Source organism: Petaurus breviceps, unplaced genomic scaffold (genome assembly GCF_028583685.1).
Source record: "Petaurus breviceps papuanus isolate PSGF00001 unplaced genomic scaffold, PetGlider_PUasm1.0 186, whole genome shotgun sequence".
NCBI classification, from domain to species: Eukaryota; Metazoa; Chordata; class Mammalia; order Diprotodontia; family Petauridae; genus Petaurus; species Petaurus breviceps.
Window position 1 is genome coordinate 32,567,732 of NW_027185798.1, and position 18,447 is coordinate 32,586,178.

General features: G+C 39.5%; 1 protein-coding gene across 2 annotated transcripts; it reads left to right on the top strand.

Moving 5' to 3' along the window:
• The first annotated feature begins 4,182 nt into the window (after window positions 1-4,182).
• Window positions 4,183-17,902, top strand: ANP32E (acidic nuclear phosphoprotein 32 family member E). 2 transcript variants are annotated; one of them, XM_069090114.1, is made up of 7 exons: window positions 4,183-4,572; window positions 7,423-7,572; window positions 8,086-8,208; window positions 9,701-9,872; window positions 10,545-10,663; window positions 14,671-14,728; window positions 15,529-17,902. In XM_069090114.1, the coding sequence occupies exons 1-7, from the start codon at window positions 4,513-4,515 to the stop codon at window positions 15,597-15,599; spliced, it is 753 nt and encodes a 250-aa protein (XP_068946215.1). In that variant the 5' UTR covers window positions 4,183-4,512; the 3' UTR covers window positions 15,600-17,902. The 2 variants fall into 2 exon arrangements, with proteins under 2 accessions (XP_068946215.1, XP_068946214.1); XM_069090113.1 differs by having other exon boundaries at window positions 4,184-4,572; window positions 10,545-10,699.
• The last annotated feature ends 545 nt before the right edge of the window (window positions 17,903-18,447 follow it).

An 18,447-nucleotide genomic window follows, 5' to 3' on the forward strand; every position in this document is an offset into this window, starting at 1 on the left:
GTCCAGAAGTGAAATGTATTGTCTGAGGTCACATTAGTGGGAAACTCAGAAGTATAAAACCGCTAGGTGGCGCAATGGATAGAGTGCTGGGTTTGGAGTGAGGAGTTCAAATACTGCATCAGCCACTAGCTATGTGATCCTGGGCAAGTCCCTTGACCTCTGTCTGCCTCAATTCCCTCCTCTGTAAAGTGGGAATAATAGCACCTACTTGCCATGATTGTTGTAATGATGAAGAGGTTACCCATAGAGACGAAGAGGTTACCCATAAAGAGGGTTAGGGTTGCTCTGGAGACCCCAAAATACCAACACGCTGGGTCCTGCCAAATGAATGTCACTCAAGTCTTCTCAGCCAAAGAAAAGTAAAGTTTATTAAAAGTTCGCTTGTATTGGACCCAGAGTAAGTCTGTGCTAGGTCATTCCGTGGTGGTTGTGGAAGGAATCTAGGGGTGGTCTAGAGGAGTTTGGAAAGGGTCTTCAGGAGAAGTCAGATGAGGTCAATGAGTGATTAAGGGTGGGAAGTTGCTGGAGGCTACCTGGAGACTACAAACAATGGTGAGCTAGGTGGATAAGACACTTTGATAGGCTCAGGGGTGGGAAATCTAGTAACAGGTTTGGGCCCAGCCACAATGTAAGGCTTATGGCCTCCTGCAAATGCCTCATCAAATGGGATGATTTAATCATAGTTCAAAGGGTGGTTCCCAGAGCCTGTATCTCAAGGACTCAAGGGGAGCTCAAGGGGGCTCCCAGAGCCCATACTTCATTAATGATAATACTTGGGAAGCACTTTGCAAACCTTAAAGCACTATATAATGCTAGGTATCTTTTTTTTTTCTTTTTAGAGAGGGGAAGGCAGGACAATTGGGGTCAAGTGAGTTGCCCAAGGTCACACGGCTAGTAAGTGTTAAGTGTCTGAAGGTGGATTTGAACTCAGTCCCTCCTGACTCCAGGGCCAGTGCTCTATTCACTGAGTCACCTAGCTGCCCCTAGCTATCATTTCTAACAGAAATTATGTTACTTTTATAATGTTATTTCCTCTCCTTCAGCCCCCTGACTCTGGGTGTTCTTCTTTGGCTCAAATGTATATACTTTGGCTTTTAGTCTAACTATGTTTCTTCTCTGCTCAAAAATCATCAGTAATTCTTTGTTGGTTTGAGTAGAAAATACAAAATCCTCAGCCATGTGTTTGACACTTCACAATCTAGCTTCCTTCTATGTTTCCTAACCTTATTTCACGTTATTTCCTTTCCCATACATAACCTACCCAAACAATACTATTGGTTTTTTTCCTGAGTTTTCTTTCCTTACTGATCCATCTTCTACCTCTTTGAATTCACATACTCAGTCTTTCTGCCTTTAAAACTTAGCTAGGATGCCACATCCTCCATGGAACCTTTCCTGATTCTCCCAATAGTCAATACTTTGAGTATGGCTAGGTTAGGATGTATATCACTGGAGGAAAACCCTACATCAATGAAATCATAGATCCATTGTACCATTGAAGTGATCAGTGCATTTATCTGTGGACCTATTATTTCGTTCTAGTAGAATGTAAACTCCTTGATGACAGAGCTATTTTGTTTTTCTCTTTTTCTCTAGAATTCTAAAGGTAGCTATGACTCAGTGGATAGAGTGCTGACCCTGGAGTCAGGAAGCCCTGAGTATTAGCTGTGGTACCCTGGGCAAGTCACCTAACCTTATTTGCCTCAGTTTCTTCATCTGTAAAATGAGGAGGAAATGGCAAACCCTTCCAGTATTTTTGCCAAGAAAACCCCAGTGGCAGCTAGGTGGCACAGTGAATAGAGCACCAGCCCTGGAGTGAGAAGGACTTGAGTTTAAATTTGGCCTCAGACACTTAATACTTACTGGTCCTGTGACCTTGGGCAAGTGAAAAACAAAACCCCAAATGGGGTCATAAAGAGCAATATACAATTGAACAACAACAAAATCCCGAGTTCCTAATACATTATTTTGCTAATCTAAAAGAATAAATATTTGCAGGTTTTAATTGAATTCTGGTGAAAACAAGCGGTTTTACATAGCAGTCATCTTTTTCTTCCATTGGCAGTTAAATTATTGAGAATGTTGAATGCTAATCTTGAGAAATTTAGATTTTTATGGGGTTGGCAATAAGCAATTGGCCTTATGAATTATCTGGCCTCCCCTGACAGAAATGTTCTCCCCTTTCTCTTAATATTCAACAGGACCTCCCTATAATCTCCTCTGTAGGAATATAGAATTTCAAGGTTCAGGTTAAATGTTGACCCCTTAATGAAGTTATTCTCTGATCAGCCCAGTCAGAAGTGATCTATTTGTCTAAATTCATTATTTCAAAGTAACAAGAGTTATGCATTAAGAAGATTAATCTGATATTGTTCCTTTAAGTAGGTTGGAAAAAGAGAGAAATGAGGGAACTTCTCTGTTAGGTGGTTGTTTGCATTGGTCCACATAAAAAAGAATAAGGTTCTAGACTAGGATGAAGGCAGTGGGAATTGAAAGAAGATAGAAAATATGTTAGTGAGGTAGAATTATTGAGATGTAGGAAGTGAAGTGAGGGACTGGCAGGTATTAAAGATGATATTAAGGTCTGAGTATCTGGAAGAATGGTGGTTATCAAATTAATGTAATAGGAGTGATTGAGCTGATCTATTGGGCCCTGGAAATTAGAGTTTTTTTGGTTGATCCTCTGGTTCCCATGATGGTGGGCAGGAAACTTCTTCAAAGAAGTTATTAATTCAGATTAAGAGGAGATGTCAAAGGCTTAGCAATCATCTGTTCCCCCAACTTGTTGATGACATTGTCCGGGTCTCTGAAGGGGAGAAGGATGGATTTTTCTTCCTTTCTTTCCTCTCCCCAGCAGTAGCTACGGTGGCTACGTGCAAACTGCAGTGATTAAACAGCTATGCTGAGATGGATGCTTCTAGGGTTGGCTTGTAAAAAACCTAAGCCTACAATACATAAGGAAGTCTGGAGGAACAGGTACTTTGGGGAAAACGATGACTTCAGTTTTGGAGATCTCAGTTTTTTAAAACAAATTGATTAATGTTTAGGAAAATTAAATTCCAGCATCCAAAATTATATATAAATTATATGTAATTTGGGGAAATTATAATACCTACGTTTTCAGAAATGGCCATCAAAAGTGAGAATGTCAACTGTGTGGGGAAATTCTACATCAAGAACTGACATTCATATTACCTGTGGAAAAAGAAATGCAGTGCTCATGAGAAAGCTGCATCACAAAGAAATCCTATTTCTCAAGCTTAATTTAGAGTACTAAGAGCCCCTTTCCACACTTAAGCGCTGCGCGGATTCTGCACGCGATGCCCCACGACTGCCCATTCTGTTTCGCGCTGTTCCCCGCATGGCTACAGGACAAACGCAGCGAATACCCAGCTCCCAGCCCGCCCCCCCCACCCCCCAGCCCACCGCAGACACAGATTCCCATGGAAACCTCAGCACAAAGTCACTGCTTTTAGGCCCGCTCTGTGACTGTCATCAGGCTAGAATTTTATGTCCCTGCTCCACCACTCCCGTCAGCCCGCATGCAAGAAGGCTACAATGCTGCCCAAATCTTTTGCTCTGAAGATAGCCAACTGTATATAAAACCGAACGTATTTTCATGTTTTCCATTAAATTATGTCAGTAAGTCTTTTTTTTAAGACAAACACTGTGACACACACTTTTGCTCCTCAAAAAGGAGGCTGAGTGGAAAATGCAAAAATAAATGCAAATAACCACGGCGCACAGGCGAATTCGCATCCTTTCTCCAACCCCCCACCCCGCTCTACATGCTGAGGGCAAAGGTTTCTGGTAACATAAGCGCCTTGCTCCCGTCTCTTGGACGGCTAGGCTGGAAGGCCAGGGCAAAACTTAAGTAACTCGGGCAGAAAGACAATCTCCTTTCCTTTTACACTTAAAAAAAAGTGCCAGGGTGCCTAGGGAAAGCGCGCCAAGCACACAAAGAAAAGGAGGGGGGCGACCGGAATTCAAAATATTGCCCCTTAGACGGACACTCTTCTGTACCTATCCGAGCTAACTGCGCGCTCGACTGTGGCCAATGGTCATGGGCTGTCGTATTTCACCCCGCCCAGAAGCCTGATCGACATTTAATTTGTCCATTGGCCTACAGAGTCCCCGAAGGCTCAACCAATACATTGGGGTGCTGGGTGGGGCTTCAGATAGGGGGTTGGCTGCGCTGTGTCATGGAGGCTCAGTAGCTGAGCAGCCATTGAAGGGGAAGGAACTGCGTGTGTGTGCGTGTGTGCGAGTGTGTGGAGAGGGCGGTGGGGGCATCCGAGTTTGAGTCCCAACTCCTCCGACTCCATTTGCTGTTCTCATTCCCCCACCCCTTTCTGGTGGTGGTGGGTGTAATCTTTTCCCTTCCTATATCTCTTCATTCATTTCCTAACCTTTTTTTTATTTGAAGGTTGGGGGTGGTGGGAAAAGGAAGGGAAAGGAGGAAAGGGAAAGGGGAAGGGAGGAGTGTGAGTAGTGGTGGTGGAGGAGGAGGACATGGAGATGAAGATGAAACAGAAGATTAACCTGGAGTTAAGGAACAGAGCTCCCGAGGAGGTGAGATAAATCAGTTCCCCCTCCCCCATGCCCCCCGCTTCTGAGGGACGGTTTTGGGGGGTCTGGGTGGTGGCGGGGGGGGGGTGCAAGAAATTCACCAGCCACATGGGGTAGGGGAGGGAGATGTTTTAAGTTTTAAATCATCTTGTTTTTCATCAAGATTGACGAGGGGTCTGTTTCCCAGGGGGCGTTCTGGGGGCATCCCTAGCCCCCTCTCTTGTGAGTTGTTCTTACCCCCCACCCCCCGTTGGTGGGGAGCCAGCTGCTGCTGCCCCCCTCTTGGGGTCTTCGGCTGGATTTGGCGCGTCCCTTGCTCCCCTCGGCCCCCCTCCCCCCAGCGATGAGAACCCCGGAGAAGTTCTCCTAACTACTCCAGCCAACTCCGGGGTGTTTTTTTGGGGTGGGGGGCTGTTTGGCGATTAGGAAGGAGGACGCAAAGGCGTCGATGCTGGACCTAGACCTTCCAGGTGCCTCATCTCCTCCGAAATTTGGACGCCCTTCCCTTTCGCCAGCTGCCCCCAGGGTGTGCTTGTCACTCCCCGGGGGGCTCCCGAGGTCCTCGCGCTCAACCTCGGCACCCTTCCACTGTCTGGTTCGGGGGATGGGGGGGGGGCGCGCAGGACGGTGGGGTTCCGGTCGGCTGCCCTTCTTGGGAAGAATCTGGGTCATTCGAGGTTTTATCTGACATCGATTAAGTTTTGGGAGAAGCCGCATTGGCCAGAGGGGGAGGGGACAGGGATGGTGGGGGGTGATTCTTGTTCCACCCTCCTCCTCCACAGACCGGAGGGGAGGAATTTTCCAGGTCTTAAAATGTCGCTGCACCTTCCCGGCGGTGGCAGAGTCGCTCCAACTTTCGGGGTCTTTGGCTGCGGTGCCCAGACCGAGCCCGGCCCTTGTGCTCCTAAGATGGATCCCGCGCAACTCTTTGAACGCCCGGACTTTCCTGACGCCTCTTTAATTAAAGAGGGGCGGTGGGGGGGGGGGGGGGGCGGAGGACAGCGCACTTTCTTCCTTTCTCTTCTAGCGGACCCGGTGGCCAGCCCCTAGCTCCTTTCTTCGGTCTGGGGACGTCCCCCTCCTTTCCGCCGGGCTCCGCTCCCTGAGGCGCCCCCGTGGCGGAGCGGGAGAGGCGCCGCGTCCAGCCCGTCCCTTTTTACCCTTGGCCCTTCTCCAGGGTCCGAAGCCCGCCGGGGGCATCGCTGGGGGGCTGGGCCGGGGCGGCGGGGAGGTCACGGGAGACACGCGGTGCCCGCCATGCAGCCTGGCAGGTAGCGGCGAGCGCCCTCTCCCCGCCGCCCCCTCCCTACGGCCGGCAGTCCAGCCTGCCGGAGCCCGGGATCGAGAAGGGAAGAGACAAAAATGTGGCCCCCGTGCCAAGCCCTGGCTGCTCGCAGGAGAGGGGAGCGGGGCCGGGCGTCGGGTTCAAATCGTGGCTCCTGGAAGAAGAGCTCAATTACACCCGCTTCTACCTGAGATTGCATTGGGTTGGGGAGAGTTTGGATGCTTGGAGAAGTGTGTGATGAAGGCGAGCGCGGCCGGAGGAGCAGCAGGACTTTCTCCGACCGTTTTGCTGCGACGCGCAGATCGCGAGCTCGCTTGGCGTCTTTTGCGGCGGTCTTTGCTGAAGTTGGCAGGGTGGGAGGGGGCTGGGAGGCAGAAGAAAATCGTGGCTGCTCTGAGGGTTGTCCCAGCCTGCTTGCTAAAAGCACATGATTAAAAAAATAATCACATAAATGTTTACAAAAACATCCCACGTAGCTGTTGATGCTTGCTTTGTGACCTGGACTGGGGAAGGACTTACCCTCCTTTTACCTTTACCGGTATACCTCTTCTAGCAATTCAAGTGAATTGCTAGTTTTCAAGGAGAGTAAAATTGTCAACTTGATCTAGCCTGTGTTTTCCCTGCCCTCCCTTCCTTGCTGCTTTCTAGCCAAGAAAACGATTCTAACAGATGTTTTTGCATGGAGGATTGTAAAGAGGCATGGGCTGTTCTGAAAGTAAAGTCTACCCCAGACCTTCCCAGAAAGTTTGGTTACTCAATAGTACTTACCTTAAAGGTTGATGCTGCCGGTAGTGTGGGGGGAGAGGAGGAAAGGAAGAAATCGTAGGGGAGGAAGCCCTGAAAATGTCATTATGGTGAAGAGAAGTAAGTAACATTTAGCAGTGGGGTGTGTTCTGGGTGCTACTGTTTGGCTTGGACGCTTGGACTGTCCAATTTTACTTGAAAGTTGGGATAGGCTCTGGAAGAAAACCCTGTCTGCTCTTTCCTTATGAAGGCTTTTAAGTTTTCTTGGGGATGAGTAATGATATTTGCAAACAAAAAAGCAGAATTTAAATTAATTTCACCTTTCATTGCTGTTTTTTCCCTGTTTCTACCACTCTGCTCTTTCATCCATTTGGGTAAAAGGAAAACCAAAATTCAGTCCTAACCTTGATCACTTTGGGTATTGTCTGTCTGAAGTAGTGGAATGATGCTTGTTTGTGTGTCTTAGAGATATACTTTTTTGGTTGTTTTGAGTTCAGTTATGATTTTTCAAGAAGATCCCAGTTACTGAGTATCTTCTCTCTGAGCCCCTAGAGTATTGACAGGAGTTTGCTTAAGTACGTGGTCTGGTGTTGAAGGATCTTTTCCAAAGCACTGTCAGGGTTATTGCCTGATAGAACCTGAATCTCTCTTTACTTTTTGGTTTCAGAGCAGGCTGGCCACTCATTCATTTTAGGTGACTTTAGACAGTTCTCCAGTCCTTGTCAGAATGAAAAGGATCGTGTGGTTTGAAACTGTTTGGATTATCCTGTTGATAAGTAGTCTGCAAAAAAGCTGAAGGGTCATTATTCTGTTTTCTCTCATAGGTGACAGAATTAGTCCTTGATAACTGTCATTCTGTCAACGGGGAAATTGAGGGTCTCAATGATACTTTCAAAGAATTAGAATTTCTGAGCATGGTCAATGTGGCGCTCACCTCACTGGCTGGGCTCCCCAGCTTGAGTAAACTTCGGAAGGTAGGTACCCTTTGGAGATGTTCCCTTAAAAGCATAGTGTTTCTAGAACCGAACATTCTAATAACATTACCCTTGACTAAATTAGATTATTGGTCTACCCTTTGATTAGAATTGTTTAAAAATAAGTAAAAAGGTTTTATCTATTTCTATATAATGTTGTACCAGTCTTTTAAGTTTAAATCCTCTAGAACCCTGAGAATGGATTTGAAAATTGTTCCCTGAACTGTCTAAACTGATGCTACGAAACCTTAATGTAACAGTTGAAGCTAATCCCTTAGCTGTGAGCTGCCTGCCATCATAAAGGGGTTCTACAGCATTAATTTAGGAATACAGTTAAACAGATATTATTAAACACCTATTATGTGCAAGGTACTGTGTTTGGGGAATCTGACAATTACGGACAATAGTTATTTTAACATTTCCTGAGGAAAACTGTCATTTAAATGGTTTACATATTTTGCCTTAGATATATCCTCAGTTATAGCCATTCTCTTTTCTCCTCCTTTTGTGTAGTTGGAACTTAGTGATAATATTATTTCTGGGGGCCTGGAAGTCCTGGCAGAAAAATGTCCAAATCTCACCTACCTCAATCTGAGTGGCAACAAAATCAAAGATCTCAGCACAGTAGAAGCTCTGGTAAGTAAGGATGTGTAAAAGTATTTGCCTCAGTTGAACTTGCTTTTTAACTTGATATGTCTTTGTGCTTGGATTGTATATGATCATAATCAATGGTATTTTTATGTAGCCTTAAAATTTGTAAAGTGCTTTACATACATTATTTCTTTTTATCTTTATCAATTGGAACACTTCTTGAATTTCTTAAATGAAAACTTCTAGACAAAAACATACTTTAGTAGAGATGTAGTCAACTCTTAGGGTCTGAGAGTCTAATTTGGATTTTGTCTTCCCGTCCTTTGGGACATTATTTTCATAATTAGCTAATTTTGGGATAGCAGAGGAGATGAGGAAATGGAAAAAAAAATTGATGGTGTTGCTAGCTAGTTATCTGGTTTTACAAAAAGAGATTGTAGTGAGATTTCATTAAATCATGAGTCGACTGTGACTTTGTAAATAACCAGAAACATTTCATTTAATTCATGTTTGAAAATAGTATTTTCAGTATTGAGCTGTTTAAAAATAAAATTCAAGACCTTAAAATATTTGTATAAAACAGGCACTCTTACCCAAGCATATGGTTATTTAGAACAAGCTTTAATGTTTTTTTTCAAGCTTTAATGTTTACAAAGCATTTTACTTCTCTTACCTTATTTAGTTTTTGAACAACAACCCTGTGATCTCTCCACTTTTTCAGCTAGCTGTCTACCTATCTAGACAAATAAAGAGATTGGCAGATTTTATATATGTAATGCATATTTGCTAGATAATCGAGACAGCTAGGTGGAATGGTGAATTCAGAGCTCTGAACTAGATCTGAGTTAGAATCCTACTTTAGACATTTGATAGCTTTGTGACCTGTAACCCATCTTTTAATCGGTCACTTAACCAGTCTTAGACTCATTTTCCTGATCCTGTACAATGAAGATAATAAGAACACCTACCTCCCAAGAAGTTTATTGCTCAAGTACCAATCTAGAGAACATATAGAATGCTTTAAAAACCTTAAAGTGCAACCTAAATGTTATTATTAGGTAGAAACTCTCTACCTGTGATAACATTTGTATAGGGAACTCCCAGGTGAGGAAACTCAAACTCCCTCTAGCAGTTGGCAGGTTGACCTATTCTGATTTACTGAGAAGTAAAGAGTTTTGTGGAGTGGGATGTAAATGTGGGTCTTACTGGCTTGAAGGGTAGTTTCTCCATCTATTATACATGCCATGCAACCTCTTTATATTACATATAAATGTAAAATCTATGCAAATATTAATATTCCTATTTTGCACATGAGGAAACCAAGATACAGAGCAGTTAAATGACTTGTCCAAAATTATACAGTGCTAGAATTTGAACTCATATCTCTTGACTCCTAGTCCACTGCTCTTTCTAATTTACTATTTTGGATTTAACTCTTAGCTCAGAAATTCTTTAAAATGATAGTATTTTAATATAATTTATTTAAAATGATGGCATTTTAAAATTTTGAATATAAATTTTAACTTTGACTTTTCAGCAAAATCTTAAAAGCTTGAAAAGCCTTGACTTGTTTAACTGTGAGATCACAAATCTGCAAGACTATAGAGAAAGTATTTTTGAACTTCTTCAACAAATCACCTATCTAGATGGATTTGATCAGGAAGATAATGAAGCACCAGATTCTGAAGAGGAGGAAGAAGATGAAGAGGGTAATCTTTTTAAAAAACATTCATAAAGTAGCATTAAATATAGATACACACACATATACATAGCCATGCAAATTACTTTTTGTTTGGAGGCTTTGGTGTAAATAGGTTAAGGACTAGTAAAATTAAAAAAAATTGAAAACGAGTGCATTGGCCTTGAGTCTTCCCAATTCCTTGATAAATAATATACTAATAGTTGTATTATTGCTGTGGCACGCAAATGCTGATAAAAATATGCTGACTTTTTAAAGCTTTTTTTTTTTAAGCAGAAGTGATTTTAAAAATATTTGTATTGGAATGTATCTGGCTGTAAAATAGAAATTTTTAAGTAAAGGTTAAATTAAAAGAAATTAAATATTAACCAGATCTTTTTGGGGGACACTGTTTATTGCTAATGGTGAGATTGTTTTAGAAAGAAATTGGAGAGTCTTGATAGTAGCAGAGAAACATTTAATGTGATAAAAGTCAGGAACTTGAAGTGTCACAAAATTATAGTGTCACTAAAATTAGATTGAATAGGTGTCTTGGATTTAGATTTTTTTCCCCCAAGTAGTGAATTTTGAAAAGAAAATGTTAAATATACCATTTCTGACATACTTGAATTAGAGCTTAGGCTATCTACTGGCAAGGAACAGTTGTCCTGTTGTTTACGCATCCTTTTTACTTTTCTTTAAGATGATGATGAAGAAGATGAAGATGAAGAGGAGGATGAAGCAGGTCCACCAGGAGGATATGAGGAAGAAGAGGAAGATGAAGATGAAGCAGCTTCAGATTTGGAGGGAGAAGAAGAGGAGGTGGGTCTCTCATACCTAATGAAGGAAGAAATTCAGGTAAACAAACACTTTTCACCATCACCAAAAACCACTGTATTTGGCATTTTATAAAAAGTGAGTTAAGTAGACACAATCCCTAGCCTTTAGGAAGTAAAAATTCTTTTTACGTTGTGAATATATTTGAGTTTTAGAATTTGCAATCCATTTCTTCAATTAAGAATATACTCCAATGGATTTGTGACCTTATTTGAGGCAGGTCCTGACCTATCCACATTTTCCCAATTCTTGTCCATTTCTTTCCAAGAATCTTTTGTAAAGGACCCATGTAGGCCTTCCTCTGGTTCTTTTAAATACTTTGTGGACACCAGTGAAACACTCAGGCTATACATTCTTATTTTTGATGCATATGAAGATGCTTCCTTTTCCTTCATATAAATCCTCAGTAGCATATGCCACATCTCAATAACATAGGATTTAAAATAATGTTAATAATTGGTGCTTACAATGCTTGCATGATCCTTAGCAATTCTGAAGAGGTGGTAAGTAACATATTTACCAACTCTTTAGAATTGCTAATGGTATATATAATATATATAATTTAACTTGTGTTTGTCTGTGTATTGGAGCATTTCTAAATTAAGAAACAGGTGCAGAGAAATGTAGGTTTTATTTGCTTGCGATTTTGGGGTGAATTAAATGGTATCTAGTAGAAAATTAGACCTCAACGTCTTAGAAATTCTTCATTATACTTGACTAAACTAGATTATATCCATTCCTTAGCAGTGAAATGCCTCAGTTTACGTTAGCATTGATAATTTAATCTGCTTTCATTCCACACCCAGCATTTATTTGGGGAAAATGGATGCTTATTTTCTAAATTTATCTTAATTTCTCAGCAAGTAGTACTTTCTAAAGTATAAATACTCTAGAATATTATCTTTCTTGCCAATAAGCACATTGCTGTCCCAGTGAGTGTGAACCTGAGTTCTGTTATTTTAAAAAAGCTTTAGGTGAAACAAATAGTAAGACTAAATCAAAACTTGCAACTTTTTGTTCAGCACTTGTAAGTGTGACCTAGCAGAGGTTTTCATTTCTGAAAAGGCTTCTCAGTGGTTAAAATGTAGTCTGACTTCTGGGAAGCTGAGCTGTCTGAGAAGGATGCAGAAGTCAGTCTGGATTGGTGGTTCTTCTTTGAGTGCCTTTTCCTATTACATTCTTTTTCAGCTGCTCTTAGGACACAGGGAGAATTGAAATGTATATGATGGGTTTTAGGAGAATTGGAAATCAGGATATTTCTGGTGTTACACATAAGCATCAACAAGGAAGTGCTCTATTTTCTGTTGATAAGAAGCTCATGACTTAAAGTTTTTGAAGAAAGCCTAGGTTTGTGCTGAAGCTATAGTTCTATAGATGAGATTTTGAAGATGAAGAGACTTAAATGGATTGACCTAATTATAATGGTTAACCCAGTATCAGAACAATAACTACTTTGACTGAAGGGAAAGGAATAAGCGTTTATTAGGCACTATCTATGTGCCAGGCACTGTGCTCAGCACTTTACACATTTGACCTCACACCCCCCTCAGAGGTAGGTGCTGTTATTATCCCCATATTACATATAGGGAAACTGAGGCAAGCAGGTTAAGTGACTTTCCTAGGGTAACATAGCTATTAAGTGTCTGAGGCTGGATTTGAACTCCAGTCTTCCTAACTCCATGCCCAGTGCTCTAACCATTGTACCACCTTGTTGCCTTTTTCTGGACTCCTTGGAAAAATAAATTTTTTTTTAACAAAAATCTTTTTTTTCTCTCTCTCCCACTCCCCACTGGGAGTGGAGGGAGCAAAAAGGGAAGAAAAACCAAAGCCCTGAAACATACATAGTCAAGTCAAATATATTTTCATTGTCTATGTATAAAAAATATGGCTATTCTGTATCCCAGGTTCACTACTTCTGTCATAGTTAAGTTCATAGCTGGGATTTGAACCCAGACCTTCTAATTCCAAAGGCTCTTTTGATCACACAGTGCTGCCTTTTTAGGTGTGTATCCCTTAACTGTACTTTTGTATGCCCTATAATTCAAATGCCAGCAAATGTTTGAAATGGGCTTAGTCCAGCCATGTTTTTATATTGGTGCAAGGGGTGTGTGTGCATGTGCACACACACATGCACTTGTGTACATGCTTCATCCTTGACATGTTCAGGACATCCGAACACTCTGGGTCCAGTGTTTCTGGAAACTATGGCAATTCAAGAAGACATATTAAGTTAGAGTCTGGGGGAAAACCTGTTTGTTTTTGTTTTGTTTTTACTTCAGGCTTTAGTTTGATCCCAGATTTTACTGTTAAACCTCCATGGTTGTTTAGTATATTGTATTCTTTTGCTAGATGTAGGTAGATTGCTGTTTTCTGACTGAAGATGTATTCTGAAAAGTATAGAAAAACTGCCTCTGCAGATGCTGAAATGTGAATTAAGCAGTTTGGCTTGGGAGGGCCCTCTGAATGGCAGAAAATTAAGATTCTGTCTTCTCTGTAATCTGTCTTACCCTAAATCCTGGAGTCTTACTCACTAAGTGGCTATTTTTCTTGGTGAAACAGTAGGAAGTTTCTGAAAATAGTCTGGATCTCCTTTTTTCACTCTTACTTCATAAATTTACTTGGTTCTTTAAGGGTCAGGGGCAGGATGGATTTAGTAGCACAAAAAACCATCAGAATAGGCTTATGGGCACCCCCAATAGGCAGTAATAAATAACATTTACACAGTACTTTAAGGTTTGCAAAACACTTTACAGATATTATTTCCCTTGATTCCCACAACAAGCTTGGGAGGTGGATGCTAGTATTATTATTCCCATTTGCTAGATGAGGAAACAGGCTGAGAGAGGTTAAAATGACTTGCCTAGGGTCACACAGCTAGTAAGTGAGGCAGGATATGACCTTGGGTCTCTTTGACTCTAACTCTACCATTCTACTATGCTACCCAACTACTTTAATGGATGCTAAATAGTGCCTAAAGGTCATATACTTTATTCATTGGAGAAGCTATTCCCAGATTAGTTCAGCCTGCTTGTACTTTATAAATACTAATGTGCTTCAGCTTCCCAGCATATTAAAAGGAAGATAGGGGGTTGGAGATAGAGGTACTACAGACAGACAGGGCTAAGAAGAGAGGGCAAGGGAAAAGACCAGGAAAAATATCATAGTCTGAGGACATTTTGTATAATCTCCACTTTGGTAGACCCTGTGAATATCCCATTATTTCAGCACAACAGTGGAATTGATATTTATAATCCTGAATGATCAGATAAATTGTGTGTCATTGTTTTTAGATGGCAAGGAAGTTAACCATTTTTTTTCCAAAATGGAAATAAAATTTGGTGCTTAAAAGAATAAAATTACCCTTAGCTTTCCAGATACTCTTATGTATCGGAAAAAAAAATACATATCTATATGTTTTATTTACTGATTCTGTCTCCAGTAATTGTATGATTCTTGTAATATGTTTCTCTGTATGATTCTTAAGATACTTCACACAATTAGTTCTTAATTGTCTTTTATGATATAGGTCCAAGGTTATTCCTAATGTGGAGAGTAAAGTGATTAATGTCTGTCTGACTTTGGATAGCCAGCATCAATTTCAGTTCTGACTCCTGCATTTACCTTTGGAATAATAGGCCCATCTCCTTTGAAACAGGCTAAATTATCATTTATTTTGTTAAAGAAATCAGAAATTTGGTTTGAATTTTAAGATGGGGTATATGGGTCAGGTAGGTATAGGTGGTCTTCAAAATAACATGTTACAACATTTTCCTGTTTCTACATGGAGCCTTTCCTGGACTCCTCCTCCCCCCCATTTAATTTGTGTTTATTTTGTATAAACTTCTTTGTGTATATATTGTCTCCTGCTTGAAGGCAGGGACTGTTTCTTTTTCTCTTGTATTCCTAGGATCTAGTACACAATAGGTGTTTAATAAATGTTTATTAATTGGTTACTTGTGTTGGGATGATTAACTGACTTTTTGCATTTTTAGGATGACGATGATGATGATGACTATGTTGAAGAAGGAGGAGATGAAGAGGAAGAAGAAGGTAAGGTTTATTAACTACTTTTAAGATCTCTTGGTGTTAACTTAAAAAATTGCTTTAATTTGGAAAATTTTTATGTATTTCATCTTTCCTCAGCTTAAATGCCTACCTTTAAATCTTTTTAAGAGCAGTTTTTTCAAATATAAATAATGATAAAGGGTTTTGTTCAAGAGTTTTACTAAATTTTATTTTTTAAAAATTAATGCGAAGATAGAAGGAATCTTAATCTCTTTTTTTATTACTTTTTTCATTTTGGGAGGGAATCAATCTCCTGATTTTGTAGTTGAAGGTAGATTATCTATTTAAGTGTTAAATTAAAAGAAGCTACTCTTCTGTTAGAAAATTGTGACCCCTACATTCCCCCCTCCAAAAAGAAAAAAGAAAATAAAATTGTGTCCCTACATGTGTCTGTGTATATTTCTCAGCCTTTTCTATTAGCCTTGTAAAAACAAACAGTTAAACTAACAAAATCTGTTGTTAAGCTTAATATCTCTGGGCTTCATTTGTGGCTCTGTAGAAATCTGTTAAACTTAGGTGTTTGTTTTCAAAGTCACAAAACAATTTTAATGATGAGACTTTTTTAAATGTCCTACATGATTTGACCACAAGGGTGCATAATGAACTGCTTAAGTTTATTGTTTCAGAATCTGTTAAGTATTTTGTAATAAATTTAAATTGCAGCAATTTGAGAGATGACATACAACTTCCTTTTAACCTTAAAAAAAAGTTTACAAGTTAATATGCCTTGAGTCTTTTTTTTTGTAAAATTCTGAATATTAAAAAAATTTCCTCCTTTATTTTAGAAGAAGAAAGTGTTCAAGGAGAAAAGAGGAAACGAGATATTGAAGATGAAGGAGAGGAAGAAGATGATTAAATGGGCCAGACGCCGTTATTCTACAGTTTGCAATAGAATGATCTTGTCGATCTCTGTTTCTTTATGTACCATGCTGTCCCTACAGAAGATAACATGTAACTTTTTATAGGAAAGGTGTGGTTTTACTATTTTTGCCTTTTTATCATTCCAAATAAAATTTGTTAGCCTGTTAGTGATCACATACAGTATATAGGAAAAAAAAATCAGTCCTGTATAATGATTGACCCCATTATCAAATTCCCTAGGAATTCATTTGAAATCTTAATTTTCTTACTCAAGCTCAATATTTTGGTCTTAATTAGTTCACAATTAAAATATGGCAGGTTTTCCACAGGTGTAGTATGGTGCATTTCATTCATAAGGTTTTAAAGTTATTTATAAACTAGTTGAAATCAAAAGTTGCTGTAATATGAGAAGTCAATAGTCTCTTTGAGATGAAAAGTTTGGTTATATTCTTTAGAGCTGGCCAGAGGTCTACTTAGAAGATAGTGAGTTTTTCGATATGCTAACAGTTTTTTGTAAGGTTACATAATTAAGCCAGAAGCAGAATGGTGAGGATTCAGTTCAGAAATAGCATTTTTATAGTTAATTGTTGGAGAGGCTGCTGAAACCTGTCTCAAATCAGGCGACTGTTTAGATCTTTGTGTTTAAAAGAAAATTTCATGTTTTCCAAGTTCTGAGCATATATGTGAACCCTTTCTTGTTTAGGCTACAAGTCATGGCATGACAGGGTTCTTTAAGGTATACATTTTACTCTTTTAGCAGTTTCTTTGTCCTTTCTGATTTTTATCCTCCCCAGATGGAAGACAGGCTGCTTTCCATTTGAGGAAATCTAGCAAAAACTTCAGGCCCTTCCCTCAACCACCTTTTTTTGCTTTGCTTGGATTTCTCATAGGCTACCCTTGAATGACAGAATTGACTAAAATTGTCTCAAATACAGACATGATTATCCACATAGTTTTGTTCAAGAGGCTTTGCTTACCCTGACTCTCTCCTGGTTGATATTGTGACTTTGTTCAAGAGCCTCTGCTTACCCTCTCTCCTGGTTGATATTGTGAATTAATTTTATAAGGGTGAAGTCAGAGGGGATTCCTGAACCAGTATCAGAGTCCCCTAGATGTCACATAGCTGCCTGTGAATGTTTAATGAGGCATTCTATCCATGGATAGACTTTACATTTAATATTTGATTCCTGAATCAAGATTTGGACGCTGCAGTCTAGAGATCTGCAAAGCATATTTTATTTTCCTGAATAGAGCCTTAAATTATTCTTCCCATCTTATGAAACATAACCAGCTTTTAAGACAGTTTAATGGCACATATTAGGCAGTTGGCAAAAATATTTGAAACTAGATTGGTTTTAAGATAAAAGTTTGTTTTTAAATGGATATCCATAAAGAAAAGAATTTGGGGAAACTTTGCAATGGTATGTATGTACCTATGTGTGTTTTTCCTATTAAGTTTCCATGTTTTATGTAAATTCTAAATTTTAAAAAATAGAGAAATATATTCCCTACTTTTTATCATGGAGCTCAATTTTCCAGACAATTGCTTTTTGCTAATCTTGACTATCTAAAGAATTTTTTTCCTGTAAGTTTTGAATATTTGTAACTTAACTTGAAAAAAATCAGGATCAACAAATGGTGACCATGTCTCTTTGAACTGAAGTCATACGTCTCTGTTGGGCCACATTTAAATTACTTAAGAGTACATATTTTTTCTTTACCCCTTGGGGCTCAAAGAATGTGACTAGTAACTTTGGGGTTCCCATGGGAGTATAATTACAAAGTTATCTGTAGAGAAATCCAATTAACAAAAAGCTTGTCTGGTTAAGTGAAATCATATTCTTGGGACAGTTGGTGTAGTGATGGGATGCTTGACTAATAGTTTACTCATTTTTTAACAGCTGAAATGCAACATTTCCGGCACTTTGCATTCTTAAGTTCCATATGTAATTTTGGCTTTCAAATACCTGTTTTAAAATTAATCTACATTAAAAAATATCAATCATCTTATTGTGCAATCAGAATTAGTACAGTTCTTTTATTTTAAAAGTTAATACCTAGAGCCTCCAAATAACTTCTAAAACTTACTTTGCTTGGTGGGTGGTATTTTCATGCAAATATGTAAGGGAGGGGTTTTATATTTTGTAGAGGTTTTTGTCCTATTTTAATGCTCTTTGTAAGGCAGTATGTATATAGTGTGTTAAGTCCTCTAAGAATTTCTCTCCTAAAAACTTTGAAGTTATTACTTTTGTGCAACTGTGTTTTGAATAAAGCCATGACAGTGTTAAATAAATAAAATTGCAGCACTCTTTATTTTTTAGCCGTAGCACTCATTGTTTTTTCTGTATCTACATTTGCCGTCAATTATTTTTGAAACAAAATTGTTTCAACTCTACTGAAGACATGTTGTTGTTATGGATTAATTCCATATGGAATATTCACCCTGTCAGTAAGACCTGGTGGAAGTTTTAGCTCTGATGTTCTCTGTAATCAGACTTAAGCAGAACAATAATGTGAAAGTTTCTGAGCGAATGTCTTAGATGTAAAGTCAAATGTCATATGAATTGCTACTTTGTTTTCATATTTTTTTCCTACTAGACAAAAAAAATTTCCTAGCCCTTGAAAACAGTCTATCAGAATCTGAACCTTATTAGACTATGCCCTTTCTTAAGATGCAAATCCTAACTTATGCTTCAGAAAGTTTACATAGGACCTTGAGTTGAGTGTTCAGGTAGCATTGGTAGAGGACTTGGAGATCAGGAGATTGTGGTACATGTACTTTGTCAACAACTGGCAAAATAGCAGCATGAATGAGTCAAATGTGTAGGTTAGTTTGACATGTA